The sequence below is a fragment of the Populus nigra genome, chromosome 14, assembly GCF_951802175.1.
Source record: "Populus nigra chromosome 14, ddPopNigr1.1, whole genome shotgun sequence".
NCBI classification, from domain to species: Eukaryota; Viridiplantae; Streptophyta; class Magnoliopsida; order Malpighiales; family Salicaceae; genus Populus; species Populus nigra.
Genome location: NC_084865.1, coordinates 13,475,851 through 13,494,460, shown reverse-complemented (window position 1 = coordinate 13,494,460; position 18,610 = coordinate 13,475,851). Strand labels below are relative to the sequence as shown.

Here is an 18,610-nt window from a genome sequence, read left to right as displayed (position 1 = left end):
TTTAACAACCTAATAACCCATGTTTTTTAAACCATGGTGGCCCCCAGTCAAGATTATCACACGTTGTCAACCCCACCAAAGTACATGATAACACAACAAATACTGTATATTGTAGACACGATATCTTTAGCATCATACACAATACTCTTTAATCTAAGGATAGATTATAAAAAAAGAAAAAGAAAAAGAAAAAAAAGAGATATATTTTAATTTATTATTTTTAAAAAGATAAAAAATTTTAATTTAGTATTTATTAAAAATAAAATAGTAGCCATCAAGATAAAAAAAATTAAATATAAATTCAACAAAAATTAATTTGATTTGCATCTGTAATATATCTCATTTTTAACAAAATTATATTTTTTTATTTTTAACAACATTTATCAATTATTATCTATTTACATTACAACCAAAGTTTTAAAATCCGGCTTGACCCGGTCTTGTGACGGAAACTAGGTCGAGTTAAAGAAAAAATAGGGAAAGGAAAAACCTAATATAATCCGGTGATTCGGTTGATCCAGTTAAAAATTCAATTGTAACTTATTGACTTTTGTATTTTTATTAAAACGATATCATTTTGATTTTTTTTTTAAAATTGACCCTGTGACTTGATCAAAACCTGGTGACTTAGTCAAAACCAGGAATCCGGATCTTGGACCAGACCAGATCTAAAAACTATAATTATAACACATTGTTTTGATATTTTAAAATTGAAAAGGTCCAATAAAAAACATTAGTGTTTTAATTTTTTAAATAAAAAAGCTTTATTCTCATTTTTTGTGAAGATATTTTTTAATAAAAAAGTCTTATTTTCATTTTCTATGAAGATGTTTTTCTACAAAAACATAGTTATTTTTTCACTTTTGATAACGATCTTAAATGCATTTAATACAAAATAATTGCATGGCTCTCTCATCATATAAAAAAAAATGGAATTCAATGATAAAAGATCGTTTGAGAAGAGATTTAGCTTTAATTTCTCCGTTAACTAATATGAAAATACATTTTAAATAAATAAAACAATCCACATAATGTATTTATTTAAAAAAAAAGTTTTTAAACTTATAAAAATATTGATTTGGTATTTCTTTTTTAAAGTTTTTAAATGATTTTAATATAATGCTCTTAAAAATAACAAAAAAAAGAAGAAAAATCACTAATTAATTTAATCTTCGCAAAAACACATACTAATTAGAGTAGTAAATTAAAATAATAAAAAAAGGCATTCCAATCCCTTGTTGGAAAATCCATGGCTACAAATCCTCTATGGATGCAAAACCTGACAATTCATGGCCGAAAACAGATACCCAAACCAACAACTCTATGTATTAACAACCAGTAGATCTTAAATTCCACAGGTACACTACTTGCTTGGTCCTGCACTATAAAATTCCAAGAAATGGTCCTCTCTACTTCCACGACTGCGTTTGCTTCCAAACTCTGGTTCTCTGCCATTATCTCTCACAAAAATGATGTCAACTCCTGCTATTCTCCACAAACCCACTTTCAAATCCTTTCTTTTTAGTCCTTTTAAGCTTAATCAAGCGAAACCCATCTCGTTCCATCGGTTTCCTGCTTCAAAATCTGATTTTTTTAGTTCAAAGAATAAAGCTTTGTCAAAGAACATGACTGAATTGGTCAGAATGTCTGCCTTTGGAGGTGGAAATGGTAGTGACAGTGAAGAAAGTACAGGGTTGTTTCAGCAAGAAGCTGTTATTGATGGGCTTAACGAGTTTCAAAGTGGGCTGTTGGCTGATGGACTTGAAGCCACTCTCAACCGCCTGGTTTGTGTTTTTCTCTTTGTTTTAGTTGCCTATTTTTAGTGCTTTTATTCTTTGTAATCTAAGTTGTGGTTTTTTCTTCTTGATTTTACGGGTCTTTTTTATAAGAACTATGATTTAACATGTCGACTAATTGGAAATGAAAGCAACAAATTTAGTCTTTCAACAGCTATTACAATCAAAGATCAATCTGCTTGTCTTTCTAATTTCAGTTACTGTCTGTCTGCATTTCCTTCTTTATTGGTCAAGACTTGTGAAAATGGACACAAATTGCACTTCCTTTTTGCCTGGTTTGAAGTGAGACTTGTGCCCAAAACAGCTGAAATTGTGGAGTTCATTGAGGTTGCAATTGAAAGATGAGACTAATTCAACGAAGATTGGTTCCTATTCCTAATTCTCTACTGGAGCATTTGCATTGAGAACGCAATTTTTTGGCAATCATGGCCTGAAGTTATTACAAAATCTTCTTGGCTGGATGGTGTTTAGCACTAGGAATCCTCTATAGCTGCTGTATACCAGATTTATGTTGTTAGGTTTGTTGCTATTAATGTGCAGCAAATGGATGCCACTATCCATTGACAAATGCAGCATCTGAAGTTGCACCAATCATGTGCAACCATCCCAAATATCAAAATTTAGTAGCCATCATTGTTGAAGATGAACTGGAGTTGGTGACACCATTCTTGCTTATGAATAGACACCAAGAGAGTCAAGAATGTGAGAAAGAGAGTGCATAATGTAGAGTAGAGTGCAGTGATCCTCCTTCATTTATTATATTGTATCATTTCTCTATCTTCCTTCTTCATTTATTATATTGTATCATTTCTCTATCTCTAATAATATGGACCTCTCTCATAGATGTAGGTGATTTGCCGAACCACGTTAAATATTGTGTCTCAGTGTGTTAAGTCTCCAATGAGCAACTATCAGAACACCATCGGTCTGCACACCGCTTTGATACCAATTGCAGGGGATTCGACCCTCCTGCGCGGACCAGTGGTGTTCTGATAGTTGCCTATTGGAGGCTTAGTACACTGAGACACAATATTTAACGTGGTTCGGCAAATCGCTTAAATCCACGGGAGAGGTCAATATTATTAGAGATAGAGAAATGATACAATACAATAAATGGAGGAGGAGGATCACTGCACTCTACTCTACTCCCATTGCTCTCACACACTGTTGCACAAGGCAACAGGGTTGTTGCCCTTGGCAGCCCTTCACTTTCTCTCTTGGTCTCTCACATTCTACACTCTCTCTCTCTCTCACGTTCTTGGCTCTCTTGGTGCCTATTTATAGGCAAGAATGGTGCCACTAACTCCGGCTCATCTTCAACAATGGTGGTTGCCAAACTGTGACATTTAGGATGGTTGCACATGGTTGGTGCAGCTCCAGCTGCTGCATTTGTCAATGGACGGTGTCGTCCATTTGCTGCACATTAATGGCAACAAACCTAACAATCACCCATTTTGTCATTCATGTGGGGCAACTGTCCGCTTGCTTTTTCAGCACAAGTTTGCATCCTGCAACTCTTCCAAGCTTACCATTCCAAGAGCGTCTTTGACCAAGTTTACAGGTACTTGTCAAACTTTCCAATCACTAGAGTCACCAAAGCACACTCTTGCTCAGACTAAATGATCACTTCAACCAGATAGTCTCCCACATCACATCTGAAGAGTGTTAACCCTTGTCTCTGGGACACAACACTTCCTCAAACAGAAATTTCTATTTCCAAGTGTGACAGTCATTATCTGAGTATTTCAATGTGATCACAAGCCCATCACTCTTTCAAGAGTCTACTCATCCAGGAGTTGCGCACATAGCAGTTCAGCACATGTAATTGGGTAAACATGTGTGACTTCTTCTTGTTCATCTCCATCGACCACCATGATGACCTTCAGATGCCTCCTGATCGAGCAATCTCTCTTTAATAATTCATCACCACCATTTTCAGTCTCAATCTCAACGATCGGACCGTACCATTGCATTTAGAACGATCATGTTAGCTGGAAACAAGTCTGAAATCGTTCATATCACATTTCAGACGGCTAAGATTTGATCAAAACAATTCTGGTCTAATGAACGGCCCAGATTCAATCTCAGATCCGGTTGCATGTAGGATCAACCACATTGGATCCTATCCCTCGGCTTGCGGCTCGGCTCCTCTTGGCTCAACTCAATTCAGCTCGGCTCGCGGTTGATGACGTGGCAGGCGAGTTCCATGTGCTGACGTGTCAACTGATTGGGGGCTGACATGGCATGCCAACTGTGCATGCTAACGCCATGCTTACGTAATGCTGACATCATCCTTATCCGGGCCAGTCACGTGGGTCGGGTCAACTGGTATTCAGGTCCGGTGGTACGCGTGGGGCGCATGGGCAGACACCTTGCTTGCGCGTGTTGGCACGTGCAGCCATTTCTGACGTCTGATTTTGACATCGTTTTCATCAGTGTGAACGTCTCTTCCTCCTCTACACAATGGTATGGTCTAAACACCATTTTGATAACTTTTATTTTTGGGCAAAAATCAAACACCACTGTAAACCATATGCTTTGATATCAATTGTAGGGGGTTCGAGCTCCCTGCGAGGACCAGTGGTGTTTTGATAGTTGCCCATTGGAGGCTTAGCACACTGAGACACAATATTTAACGGTTCGGCAAATCGCCTACATCCACGGGAAAGGTCCATGTTATTAAAGATAGAGAAATGATACAACACAATAAATGAAGGAGGAGGATCACTGCACTCTACTCTACTCCCATTGCTCTCACATACTGTTGCACAAGGCAACAGGGCTGTTGCCCTTGGCAGCCCTTCACTTTATCTCTTGGTCTCTCACATTCTGCACTCTCTCTCTCTCTCTCTCTCTCTCACGTTCTTGGCTCTCTTGATGCCTATTTATAGGCAAGAATGGTGCCACCAACTCCAGCTCATCTTCAGCAATGGTAGTTGCCAAACTTTGATATTTAGGATGGTTGTACATGGTTGGTTCAGCTTCAGCTGCTATATTTGTCAATAGACGGTGCCGTCTATTTGCTGTGCTCTAATGGCAACAAACCTAACATATGTTACTTCATATCCTTGTTATATTTATGTGAGGTTCAACCAAGGAAGTGGCTATTTTTATAATTTCAAGCATCTAGCACCACATTTGACTGCCACTACCACTGCCATTCCAATTTGTTTTGTTATTGTCATATTCTGCAATATTCCTCTGTCAGTATTTCAATTTTGGCACTCGAATGAAACAAATCCTCATGATGTTAGTCGTACATTTGTTGTTGGTACAGAGCAAATGGCTTGTAGCTGCTCTATTCGGTGCAGTCATTCTTTGGAGGCATGATGCAGAAGCCATGTGGGCTGTTTTGGGGTCAATTGTAAACTCAATCCTCTCTGTAATCCTTAAACGAACATTCAACCAAGAGAGACCCGATTCCACATTGAGGTCTGACCCTGGGATGCCATCTTCACATGGACAATCCATCTTCTTCACTGTGGTGTTTGCTATTCTGTCAGGTAAGGTCCCCTCTTTACTTGACATGTTTGCTATTTATCGTGCAACTGACTATTTTAGATCAGAAATTGCAAAATCTAACTGAAGAAGCTTCATGATAACTCCATCAATGATGATGGCATGCAGTGTCGTATTTTTGTTCTCCTCAAATGCAAAGGATGATCTGGGTTAGTTCACCTCAGCTTTAGATAACACCAGGAAGCCATGTAGACTGCGCTTGTATAGATATTTGGATAATTAATGATTGATTGGTTGACAAGTCTTTTCTCTTAGGACATAGAATAGATCTATGTAGTTGTGACAAGGGAAGTAAATGAAATGATATCATATCTCCCCATCAACGTGAGCCTAATCTCATCTCTTACAAAATGGAGCGACTATCAGTAATCTGTATATTTTCTCTTCTTACGATGTGGCTACTTACTGTTACAGATGCTTTTTGCATGTCTGTTTTTGGTCTTAATGAATGCTCCTTGGTGAATTGTCAACGTACTGACTTCATTGCTGACATGCATTGCTTGTTCTGTGTGCTGTTGCAGTTGTGGAATGGCTAGGAGTGAATGGATTTTCATTGATCCTCGGTGCACTTATCCTGGCATTTGGCACATATCTTGTAAGTATCATGTCACCCCCTCATAATACAGTCAAATTCAGCATGTGACAAAAATTTGGTCTCACTTTCGAGTTTATAAAAAACAATCAACAATGTAGAAACCTAGTGGCTTGCAAATTAGGAAAATCACTGCTGATTATGTGAAGCCTGTGAACTAGTGCAAGGTACTTAGTATGCTTTCCAAAGCCATTCCAAGACCAAATAATAGGATATAGAGGTTGGAGCTTATGACAATTGTAGATTTTTTAACTTTTTCCCTATGATTTGGTAAGAATTTATAAAATCTTTGTGGTTATGACCCCCATTGGTTGAGCAAGTGAAATGCCTTGGTCAAAGAAGAGATGGAGCATAGTAAATAAACCAAAATGGACAGGCTTCTAATTTTTATCTATCATCATCTGTTTTGTAGACATGGTTGCGGGTCTCACAAGGACTTCATACAGCCAGCCAAGTTGCGGCGGGTGCTGCTGTAGGATTCATTTTCTCCATTTTTTGGTTCTGGTCATGGGATGCATTTGTGCTTAAGGCATTTATTTCCTCTCTTTCGGTTCGCATAATTGTTATTATGGCAGCTGCTGCATCCTGCCTGGGTTTTCTTGTATATGTTATCCGTTATTGGTTCAGAGATGAATGATGACTTTTTAAATAGTTGAATATGATTACACAATTTACAAGCAATTCATTCGGAGCAAATCAGAATATCAAAACCTGAAATAGGGCTTTATGCAAGATATTTAGAGTCTTTTAATGCTGTTGTCCACTTATAGTGAAGGAACCTTCATGAACGAACTTTGAAAGCAAAGAGATTGCTATTGATTGTTTTTTAAAATTATTTTTTATATCAATACATAAAAATAATTTAAAAACATTAAAAAATAATTAATTTGAAGTAAAGAAAAAAATAAAAAAAATTAATTTTTTTAAAAACATTTTTAAAATAAAAAACAAAGATGTTCTGGTCAAACAGTCTCAATACAAAAGGAGAGAGGAGGCTAGGAGGAAAGGAAGAATAGAGTTCCCATCTCGACGGGAAAGACGGGAAAAGGATAGATAGCAACTCAAAAGAGAGATGCTTGAATGAAAAGGAATTCAGGGATGAAACAAAGAAAACGGATTCATAGAGCTGACCTCAATTGTTTTGGAACTATGGTTATGTTGACTTGTCTTGGCATCTCGGAGTTTGGCATTATCTAACCAACCATGAGGAAAAAGATTTTTTTTTTTTTTTTTTTTTTTTGCTAGACGTAGTTGAACACGAAGGAGTGCACTGTGCACATAATCAAGAACAGGTGCTTCAAACTATCTAAAGCAAAATCAATGACCATCCAAGAACTATTAAAAAAATGAATACTTTCCACATGATTTAGATGAAATGAAATCTGAATCTGACTAGTGGAAAGAAAGCAAATCATAGCCTCCCATTTCATTAATCACTATAAGACTTTAAAGTGGACGTGTGTTAGAATAGTTTCCCTGACATTGCTCTGAAGAAATTTCACGCACAAAGATCTTACTACTGTAAATTTTAAAATGATCAGGAAACCCTGCCCAGCATTTATTCAACAACATCGATCTTCTTGTTTCACTTCAAAAGCTTGTTGGAGTACTGGAAGGACATTTCCTTTGAAAACTTGGGACATCTTGATATTAATGTTGTTAGACAGAAAGGGTCAAGGAAAAGACCATCGACAAAAACTAGTTCCACAAGAAGGTTAGCATTTTGAACCTTCAATTCGCAGTTGTAACACTACCATCTTCCCTTTTAGGTAGGATAGGTTATCACCACAAGGTCCACAACAAATGAGAACAAGGCCTTCAGAAGCAGTTGGATTGAAACTGGAATGCTCTTGTCCAGAAATTTTCTCCAAAATGCATATAAACTCTTCACGCAAGATCATGGGTAGGAGATGGGATTTTGCTGAAATTGAAAGACTTCTTCCCTTAAAGTGCAAGGTATAAATGATAGAAGCATGCCGTCATATTCCTCTGACCCAATTTTTGGTGGATCAGCCTATGACTATTCTTCAGCTTGGCAGATTCATTTGTAAACTTTAAGCTGCTGCAAATGATAATGATGATATTGAAAATTAGGTCTCTCTGCTATGTGCCGAAACCAGGATCATTTCCAGGAGTTTCTGCATAAAATTCCACTTTATCAGTTGATCGACTTATGGCTTCTGTTCAGTTTTGCAGCAGAATCATTTGTAACTTTAATCTGCCATAAAATATAGCAATCCCAGGACATGCCACCCCATAACAAGATGCATCTGCTTTCTGCACTTCTACTTCAGTTCATCCTTCAATTGATTTACTTTTTGAAGACAAAATCGGATTCCATTTATTGTTTTTGATTTGTATCAACACTCTGCAACATCCTTGCCATTGTTTAGGATCTGCAGCTCCTAAAGAAGTGATTAAAATGATTTAACAGACCACTAAAATCTGCATTGTTATAATGAAGCATGGTTCACCTTTGAGATTCCTGAACTTCATTAAGAAGAAAATCCATTTCCTGCATACGCATTTCTGCTTGAGATGCTAGTAAATCCAACACATCATATATATATTCACCCTCTGGATGAGACCGATCACCAGACACAAATGCAGAAACTCGATCCTTAAACTTAATCCAAGACCATCCTGGTTCCTTAACTACCCCCTTTGATTTCATCATCTTCCTCACTTCTGCTGCTTCTTTCCACTTTCCTTTGGCAGCATACATGTTAGCCAGGGTAATGTGAGTCACTGCACAATTCGGATCTAATTGAAGAATTTTTTCCGCTGCACGTTTTCCACAATCCACATCACCATGGATTCTGCATGCTCTAAGAAGAGTAGACCAAACAACATCATCACGTTGAAATGGCATGCTTTGGATCATGCTCTCTGCATCATTTAATCGCCCAGCTCGGCATAGGAGATCAATCATGCATCCATAGTGATCTTTTGAAGGACAAATCTGGTGGACCTTACTCAACGAATTGAAGTAGTGGAAACCAAGATCAACCAGTCCAGCATGACTGCAAGCAGCAAGAACCGCAATAAAGGTCACAGAATCTGGCCTCAATCCAACCTTGGGAAGCTTCTTGAACAAATCAATGGCTTCCTGGCTGTATCCATGTTCAGCATATCCATTAATCATGGCTGTCCATGATACAATATTATTATATTCTGCCTCATCAAAGATTTTTGAAGCTTCCTTTATGCTCCCACATTTTGAATACATATTGATTAGAGCACTTTGTACCATGGTGTTCTGTTCTAATCCAACGCACAAGACATGAGCATGGAGTTGCTTCCCTTGCTCAAGAATTGCCATATTTCCACAAACACTCAGCACACTTGCAAAAGCAAACTCATTCGGTCTTGGCCCTTCCCTTCTCATCCATGATAGATAATCAAATGCTTCTTCTCCACAGCCCCCTTGAGCATACCCTGAAATCATAGTACTCCACGAAATAATATCTCTTCTGGACAACCCTTGAAACACAGTTGAAGCCAAATCTAGCTGCCAGCATTTCGAATACATGACCATTATTGAATTGGCCACAGACAAAGAATCCACTAGACCTAGACGTATAACATGTGCATGCAATTGTTCACCCCATTCAATTCTTCCAAGAGTAGCACAACCAGAAATGACAGCTGCAAAAGTGAACTCATTAGGACTTACATCTGTTTCTCGCATTCTTCTAAATGCTTTAACAGCATTTTCCTCCTGACCTATCTGCACATTCGACATTATAATCGTCGTCCACGAAACCACATCCCTTTGTGTCATGCTTTCAAACAACCGCAAACCATAATCCAATTTCCCACACTTATTATACATTGTAGCAAGAGTGTTAGCCACAAAAGACACTGCAATAAAACCTTTCTTCAATGTTTGACAATGAATCTCCCTCCCATAATTCAAAGCACCAGAATCAGCACATGCCTTTAACGCACTAGAAAACGTGTAGGTATCGCACCCTACCTTTTGTATCCACATATCAGAGAAATAAGCCAAAGCCTCCTTATTATAACCGGCACGAACAAGCCCAGCTATGATAGCAGTCCAAGATACTACATTCCTCAAAGGCATCTCTTTAAACACAATACAACCTTCTTCAACTTTACCAATTTTCATGTACATATCCACAAGTGCACTCCCTACAAAAACTGAGTTAACAAAATCAGTTTTAACCGAATACCCATGTAATGACTCACCAAAGCTCACACTCATATTAAGCCCACAAGCTTTGAGTGCAAGACTAAGAATAAAGGGATCCATGTGGAGACCCGGCTCAACCCACATTTTAGAAAACAAAGACAAGGCTTCTGTCGTGTTCATACCATTGACATAACCAGAAATTATAGTAGTCCATGAAATTTCGTCTCTTTGAAGCATTTTATCAAACAGTTGACGTGCATTGTTTAATTGACCTGTTTTCACTAGATTCTTCAAAACTAAGTTGATTTCTTGCATGTTTAAGTGATTTTCGATCTGGGTTTTCGGGTGTGAGGCTTCTGGTTTTGGACAAGAGACGACGAGGTATCTGTAATCTGTGCAAACCATGGTTGATACTGCACATAGTCTTCTAACATGAGACCGGACTGAGAGAAGCATGTTTCTGTTAAGGAAAAGAAGTAGCCGTGCCAAGCACTAGACTAGCCCGCGGTTAATTACTAGTAGTTAATATTTAACGTTAGATATTATAGTATTAATTACTTGTTTTTTTTTAAATATTAAAATAATATTTTTTATTTTTTCAAATTTATTTTTAATATCAATATATTAAAATAATTTTAAAATATAAAAAAATTAATTTTAAAAAACAAATAAAATTTTTAACAACCGATTTGAACCGTATTCTCACTCCTTTAATTCCGAGAGTCAACCTGCACTCCCGGGCACAAATTAACTTATATTCAGACTTGATAGGCCCACTGGGCCCTGGAGATAATTTGTGAGCAAAAATACAAGGGATTATTACCATCTTCTGTAGTGGTTTTGCACAGAGATGATCATAACCACCCTGTATGCATGGGATAAATCACTGCTTTGATCTCATAACAGCTACTAAAAACTACACTTGTGTTATTACCTCTTCCTGATTTTGATTTTGATTTTGATTTTGATTTTTAAAAAAATAACCTTGAATACACGGTATCATAATCATATATAAATTTATTTTAAAAAATAACCTCTACTACCATATGTTTTTTTTGTTTATCCTTAATTTATTTATATTTTTAAAAACATTTGATATACTAATATAAAAAATAATTTTAATATATTTCTAAACAAAAAAGTTTGAGTCAACCACCACCACCGGTATACTTTTATACACCCCCTTGAAATTGGAAAGCCTTGATGATAATGTTGATGGATTCAAATCAGGTGTTAAGCACGCCTCAAGCTTGTTTATGGCAATAAATAGCACGACAGACGGCGAAAAAAGAATAAACATAGCCACCTGTATATAGATTTAGGGCATTCAGAAATTGAAAGAAACAAAATTTCTTGTATAACTAGTCATTCATACAAAATTGCATGGTCAGGGCCTGAGAGACGGGATTATTTTAGAGAATTTTTTTCTTCTTGTGTTTATGAGTATCATCCCCGTCTTTTCCTTCTCTCTTCATTCCACCTTTGCGACCTCTCCTCGGCCCCTGAAACCAAAATAAAGCATTGTAAGCTTAGCATTTCCAACCACTATTTAATTTGACTTTGAAATGAACCAAGGATTCATGGTTGAAGATGAACGTATATTACCTCAGCAGAGAAAGACTTGAGGGGGTCTTTGCTTTTTCTGAAGTTTCTCTTTGGTCCTTGGCGGCGACCAGAGTTGTTGTTTCCCATTGCAGCTCTCGCAAGCTTAACCATCTTGCTTGCTTCCTTGGTTGTTGCATCCAATAAGTAGTCAGGCACATCAGAAAGATGTGGAGCAGGGGGCTTCTTGCTCAGAACTTTGTCATGTTTTAGAAGATCTGTTCCAATACAAATTCAAAGCTAAGAACTTGGACAAGTAGTGAGGTGAGGGAAGCAGGGCAGTCAAAATAGACAAAATTAGCAAGTGCATCACCTAAATCCCTTGGATTGACTTCAAAATGAGCCTTCAACCTACAAAAGAAAACATAAATTGAAAACAAAAGGTCAATGCTCGCATACAAGTTCAACAGATGTTTCATAACAACTAAAAATCTCAGAAAGATGAAGGTCAGATCTCATGGGATAGAACACAAAAGTCGATTATATCAACAATCTGTGACATAGCAAGAGAAAAGTTGTAAATGAGCAAGAAATTGGACAGAGGAAAGCATATACTCACTTTTCAGAGTTAAGAATTTCATTTCTCAAATCCTGAGCTCGTGCTTCTCTGACAGCAATTTTTGTCACACTCTTTGCTGTGTCCTGCAAAATTAATCTCTACCCATTAATTATGACCTTTGCTTCTTTTGGATGTAATGTGTCCAAATTTGCGCCGATACAACAAAATCATATCCAAAATTTAAGGTAAGGACAGCAACCGAAAGTTGGACAGGAACACCAGTTTAAAAAGGAGACCAAATCACAGGAAGCAACTATGATCACCAAGACTTCACCTAGATTTCACATGCACCATTCATTGAAGAATCTAGGAAGATCACAGGAAGAGAAAAAAAAAAAAAAAAAAGCATACCCTTCCAATGGTATGCTTTGTATGGAGGAAAAAAAAAGAGGAAAAAGCTATTCTGAAAGATAGAGTGAAACATCCAAGAGAACTAAAACACACATGTGCTTCTTTAGGGGGGGGGGGGGGGGGGGAATAGATGCCAGTCATTGGCCTCAAATGGACTTCAGCATACACCTACCACATCTTGACAAAAAAAAACACTCCAACACACCATCCTCTTCTTAGCGGACATCACATCAACAACGAAAACTCAGTCTTGTATCTTTTATGATCCAAAATAAAAGTAATGTGATTACGTGAGGGAATCAAAACAATCACCTCGGCCCTGTACCGTAAAGACTCCACTGCATTCTTTGTGAGCAAAGGATATGGAGAAATAACATTCGATTCATTGTTTTCGTCATCCCCTAAAAAGGATTTTATTTCTTCGAGAATTTCCATCTCATCTGGAGAAACCTATCAACAGATCAAGAATCAGAATGGCTAAGTATTGGAAAAGCCATATATATTCATCTATACAAAACGATTACTATATCTTATGCATGGACAGGTCTAAAGTCATTCTGCTCGGATCTCAATAAATCTTAATCCTCTGCGTCAACTCACCAGAGAAACAGAAGAACCAGTACTGTAAGCTCTTCCAGTACGTCCAATTCGATGTACATATCCGGTGGCACTTAGAGGCATATCATAATTTATAACCTGAAATGAGAGAAGGGGGTGGGGGCAAGAAAAGGCCCCCACATATTAATAAAAGCACACCCAGAAATATAAAAAGGAAAGGAATGTTGGTTGAACACAATATTTAGCTATAATAATTAAACCATCTACAATGAAAATAATGCAGATCACCCCTATACATAACTAAAACAGCAAAAAACTAGCATAAGAAACATAGAAGACAAAAATGATCTTTATGGTGATATAATAATAGTCAATAGTTTCTAGCATAACCTAAATCATACACTCCTGTGATGCCACAATGGGCTAAATATTAGAAAAGTAGTTTGTAGAAATTGGCCATCATGTCAACTAACTATTAAATTTAAAATTTGGCATTTTAGGACATTGAGTATATGATTGGGAGTCCAATCCAATAAGCATGAGTAGATGACCTCATTAGTTTAATGCAAATTATAGGCCACAGATTCTCTTCCTCCCATTCTTTCAAGTGATTTGATTAAAAGAAAACAGAAACTCGATCTGAAAATATGTTATTGCTAAAAATATGTGTGGTATTTTAAATCAAGACTAACACAAAAATGATGAAGGGAGAATAGAAACCATCAAAACTTTTAATTTAAACTAAAAATCATTTTATACATCAGGTGAAAGCAACCAAAAGATGGTTATCTGTTTGCTAACTTGATAGGAATGTTCATTCAAACCCCCTGTGACATGAAGTTATTTGCAAAGATGAAAACATAAAAACATTGTAGCCCAAGTCATCAGATTTCCATAGCAGCTCAGACACAAAAAAGTAAAAATTTCAAACATGAGAATCTATGAATGAACCTCTTAAGTCTATTTTCTAAACAGATCATCATCCAAAATAGATCAAACAGCACAGATACAACAGTCCAATAGAATATAATACTACAGCCTGCAGAACTGCAGCAACAAAACCTATCCAAAAAAAAAATGATTAGCTTACCGTGTGTACATTTTTGAAGTCAATTCCCCTCACCACTCCAAATTCTGAGTCCAACTTTTGCTTGGCATGCTTTTTTGATTTTCTTGTCTCAGCAAGACTTCCCTCGTTGGCTTTTTCCTTTTCTTTTGTTTCTCTGTCATCCGTTGCAATCAAATAATCAAAAAGCCCAGCATTGAATTCCTGCAAACAAGCAGCATAGGAGGCAAAATGAGCTACTTTTAAAAACAATAACCAAAATTTTGGTCATAAAACCCATACTTGGAACCTTCAAACCTCAAACCATCATTCGACCTTGGCTTACTATTTGTGTTTTAAATTTTCAGAAATTGTGAACCTAACATACCTCTAGGATATGGAGACGAGAATTCTGCGGCAACTCAGCATTTAAAACAGCAGACTTTATTCCAAACTGTGGAAAAATAACCAAGGACATCAATGATGGGATGAAGATACTAAACCAAGAGCATTACAAGAAGTAACACAGCTACATTAGAGCAGCATGTGGAAATTAATAGTTCCACCCAATGAGAATAGTAGTGAAATTAAAGACAAGTAAGCAATCTTGAAACCCCCACCCCCACAACATAAATACGAATTTCAATTAATTTTGATGTAGAGCTTCCAATCACCGATGCATGTCATATTGAGACACAGATCCATTATTGGTAAAGATAAAGATTGCAGAGGATTGGTTATATAATATTGCAAAAATGGTAACAGAGATGCAATTAAGAATACACAATCAATGATAGATGAGATTGCATTTCATCCAACTAAATTAGCCAAAATCAACAGCAAATTACATCTCGATTATTTTTTATGTAGAGCTTCCAATTACTGATGCACTTCTAATATTGAGACACAGATCCAAAATTGATAAAGATAAAGATAAAGATTGTACAGGGTTGGTAATATAATATTGCAAAAAAAAAGGTAGACTATATCCCAGGTCAAAGCTTTTTGACTACACAAAGTCCAACATTTCACATCATAGGTGCAACACCTCACCCATACAATATCCAATATCTCAACAAAGAGACAAGTTCCTATCTATCAGCAGCAATTATTTTCAAAATCAATGATGAATTAAAATAATTCAATGGATGCCCAGTAAAGTAGTCAGAGACTGAGAATACCTTCTCTAAAAACAATTTCAATCTGAAACTCATATCAATGGCATTAGTAAATATCAGAACTTTTTTCTGAACCAGATCCAGCTTCAAAAGAGCAAGAATATGAACTAACTTGTCACGATCACCACATGAAACCTGAAAAAGATATGAAAGAGTTGTAAAGCTCATTGATACCCTTGTTCAACCATATATTACGAGGCTCAGAAGATTGATATAGATAAGAAACGCTAAAAGTCCATACGACTCATAACCAGAAGTTTTGCTTTGACAGATTCTGATAACTACAAGATGACAGTGATGTCAATGCGATACCTGACAAGACACGTGTGACTACATGTGCTCCACCATTACCCAGGTTTTGGACCTAAACTGACAAGTTTGGTGGCAAATGTGATATATATTAAGAGAGGAAACGCAGCAGGTTTCTGCACCAGTGGCTGAATGCTGGGAACTAAGGGTCGTTTAATAGGTGGAGAAAGCATTTAATATACGGGGAATTTTGGGGTTTATGCTGAAGACAAGATGATTAAGGGCTGATTATAATGAGAGCTGGAGGGAACTTGTTTGAATCTTAAAAAGCCCCCTCTTCCCCTCCCCCCTCCATCAATAAAACCTTGTGCGATGGTAGAATTCCATACTTGAATGGGGAGCGGTAGTTTATGCTTTGCTTTCAATTCATTACTAGAGGCAAGCCAGTGGTAGTGTATATATTTTTTATTCTCTTTATATTCCAATCTTCTTTTAGCTGGTTCCCAAGGATTACAGAGGGATTTCAGTTTAAGGCCAATTATGTTATTGTCAGTCTCAAAGCCAAATATAACCAAAGTTCCATCTGGAGCTGCCTAACAAGGAACAAAAATTCCATCTGAAAGTTGTTTTTATCTTATAGATGCTTTAGTCTCCCAAAAATAAAATAAATAAGGGTGCAAAATAATTCACAATAAATATACATGGGTCACATCAGAAAAAAAAAACTCAAATGGAGCAATCACTTCTCATATCCTCCAGAAAAGGCTATAGAATTCCTTACCCAAAATTGCTGAACATTTTTGGGGATAACTTCATCCTTGACACCTTCAACTTCTGGCAAGGTCAAAACATATGGATTATGCAGAACAAGCTTCTTCAGTTTGTCAACATCAGCACTGAAACAACAAATGCCAAAATAGCATGCATGAAATCTCTCAATCGAAGAGTGACGAGCATACAGACTTCATTTTATCAATATGAACTTCGATTGGGTAACAAAGATGAAAGGAAGAAAGTTTCGAGACTTGCTAAAGTATAAATTGAAGGTACCAAACAAAACATAAGTAAAAGGAGGGAGGGAGAGTGCCATAATCAACACACCTTGACGTTGCAGACATAAGAAGGCATTGACAACGTCTTGGGACAAGAGCAGTAAGAGCTTTGAGATCTTCTTCATAGCCAAATGACAACAAGAGATCTGCCTGAAAATAAATAGATATTAATGAATCATTCAAGGAAACATATAGCAGATGTCTTTTTTAAGAAATTGATAACTTAGTATCTGAAGGTCCATCCATAAGAAGGTAGAAGAAACCGTAGAAATCTAATTGCACACACATAGCACATGTACTCGATCAATATCAATAGACATAACACTGTCATTTTCATCAAAATCCCATTATTTTAACAAATGCAATCTAGTTGAATTCAGACAATCTATTATCATCAGAAATCCCAACTTCCATCTATCATGAATGAATTACAAGGATAAGCATCATCACAAACACCAAGTTCTCACCTCATCAAGAACAAGAATTTCAAGTGAGTCATTAATAGATTCCGATTTTAGTACACCAACTGACAAGGACTTGGCTACACAAGAAGGAGTAGACACCAAAATATCGGGCGGCCCAGCCAACGCGTTCCGCTGCAAGCAAGCAAGCTAGCAGTCAACCAATTATGCTGAAAATCACTAAAAATTAAACATGCAACTTTTTAATTAACCAACCAAATCAGAAGCAGGCATGTTGCTAGTCAACTGAACAACTTTCAATTGAGCTTTACAGGAATCAATCAGCGACGAAACCTCCTTATAAACCTGTTGACATAACTCTCCACTTGGCACCAGAATAAATGCTGAAGGTGAAAGCTTTTTTCGATTCGAATCAGCCGTACTGAGAAGCTTCTGAAGCAAAGGAAGCAAGTAGGCTAATGTCTTCCCTGACCCTGTTTTCGCTCGGGCAACCACGTCTTTCCCTTGCTAATGATATTCAAAACAATTAATTACAAAAATGAATGAATAAATAAATAAATAAAAGTTAAAAAGAAAAAGAAACTGACAAGTATTAGAGGAATAGCGGCTCGCTGAATTGGAGTGGGCTCTGCAATGCTAATTTCTTTCTTGTTTAGGGCACGAATTAGCCTAGGGTCTAACCCTAACTCTTCAAAGCTCTGTGCTTCGTCGTCTTCTTCTTCTACTACATCCGGTTCCTCGTTTAATTGTATTTCTTGTTTGTGTTCGCTCTCTTTTTCCTTTTTCTCTTTAGTTTTATCAGCCTTCACCATTTTTAAGTATACGCAGACAGATGGAGGGAGGGAATATTAGGGTTTTTGAGGAGGAAGAAGAGGAGAAGGGTTTTAAACTTGTGGGTCGGATTTTATTTAATTGAACTAAGACCCGTTTTAACAAACATCAAAACTGACCCTTTTTTAAGGGTCCAATTTCATAGTTTATTTGTTTTTTCGGTTTGACTTGTTATTTAAATTATGTTTTTTTAAAATTAAATTATTTTTTATGTGATTTTTTGTGATGATTTTGGTGTTTTAATTTTAAAAATAAAAATAAAATTATTTTAATATATTTTCAATTAAAAATAAAATTGTAAAGATATAATGTATTTAATTACTAAATATATATGAAACAAGTCGTATTTATTTTAAAAAAACAAGTATAGTTATTACTTGAGGTTTATTTGGGGTAAGTCCAATCATAGTTTGAGTAGGGTAAATTGAGTTAGTATTATATTTTTTAAAAAATTAAAATTAAAACAATATTATTTAAAAAATTAAAAAAAAACATTAGGTTTTTACTGTATTTAACCTGAGTTGTGAATTAACATAAGTTTTTAAACATATTACATTATATCAAATATATTTTTTATTTTTTTTTAAACCCAGACCACATAACCATAAAATGACTGTTCCTAAATCAATTTATTTGGCTGGTTTAATAACTAAGTATAAGTTGCAAGCGTATACAAACCTGCAGTCAAAGATTTTTATTT

The 18,610-nt window shown here is 36.5% G+C and overlaps 3 protein-coding genes across 3 annotated transcripts; 1 reads left to right on the top strand and 2 right to left on the bottom strand.

Moving 5' to 3' along the window:
• The first annotated feature begins 1,245 nt into the window (after positions 1-1,245).
• On the top strand, positions 1,246-6,588 carry LOC133672516 (lipid phosphate phosphatase epsilon 2, chloroplastic). Its single transcript, XM_062092951.1, has 4 exons — positions 1,246-1,784; positions 5,074-5,299; positions 5,837-5,910; positions 6,320-6,588. Exons 1-4 carry the CDS (start codon positions 1,470-1,472, stop codon positions 6,542-6,544), a joined length of 840 nt encoding a protein of 279 aa, XP_061948935.1. The 5' UTR covers positions 1,246-1,469; the 3' UTR covers positions 6,545-6,588.
• Positions 6,589-7,303: 715 nt separating this feature from the next.
• Positions 7,304-10,555, bottom strand: LOC133672515 (putative pentatricopeptide repeat-containing protein At3g47840). The gene has a single exon (XM_062092950.1). It carries the CDS (start codon positions 10,517-10,519, stop codon positions 8,378-8,380), a length of 2,142 nt encoding a protein of 713 aa, XP_061948934.1. The 5' UTR covers positions 10,520-10,555; the 3' UTR covers positions 7,304-8,377.
• A 708-nt stretch (positions 10,556-11,263) lies between these two features.
• Positions 11,264-17,993, bottom strand: LOC133672476 (DEAD-box ATP-dependent RNA helicase 16). Its single transcript, XM_062092906.1, has 14 exons — positions 17,667-17,993; positions 17,335-17,586; positions 17,125-17,253; positions 16,707-16,807; positions 16,387-16,501; positions 15,360-15,491; positions 14,567-14,632; positions 14,224-14,403; positions 13,176-13,271; positions 12,888-13,025; positions 12,225-12,307; positions 11,979-12,016; positions 11,669-11,883; positions 11,264-11,565 (listed from the first exon to the last, which is right to left on the bottom strand). The coding sequence occupies exons 1-14, from the start codon at positions 17,889-17,891 to the stop codon at positions 11,476-11,478; spliced, it is 1,860 nt and encodes a 619-aa protein (XP_061948890.1). The 5' UTR covers positions 17,892-17,993; the 3' UTR covers positions 11,264-11,475.
• Between the last annotated feature and the right edge of the window lie 617 nt (positions 17,994-18,610).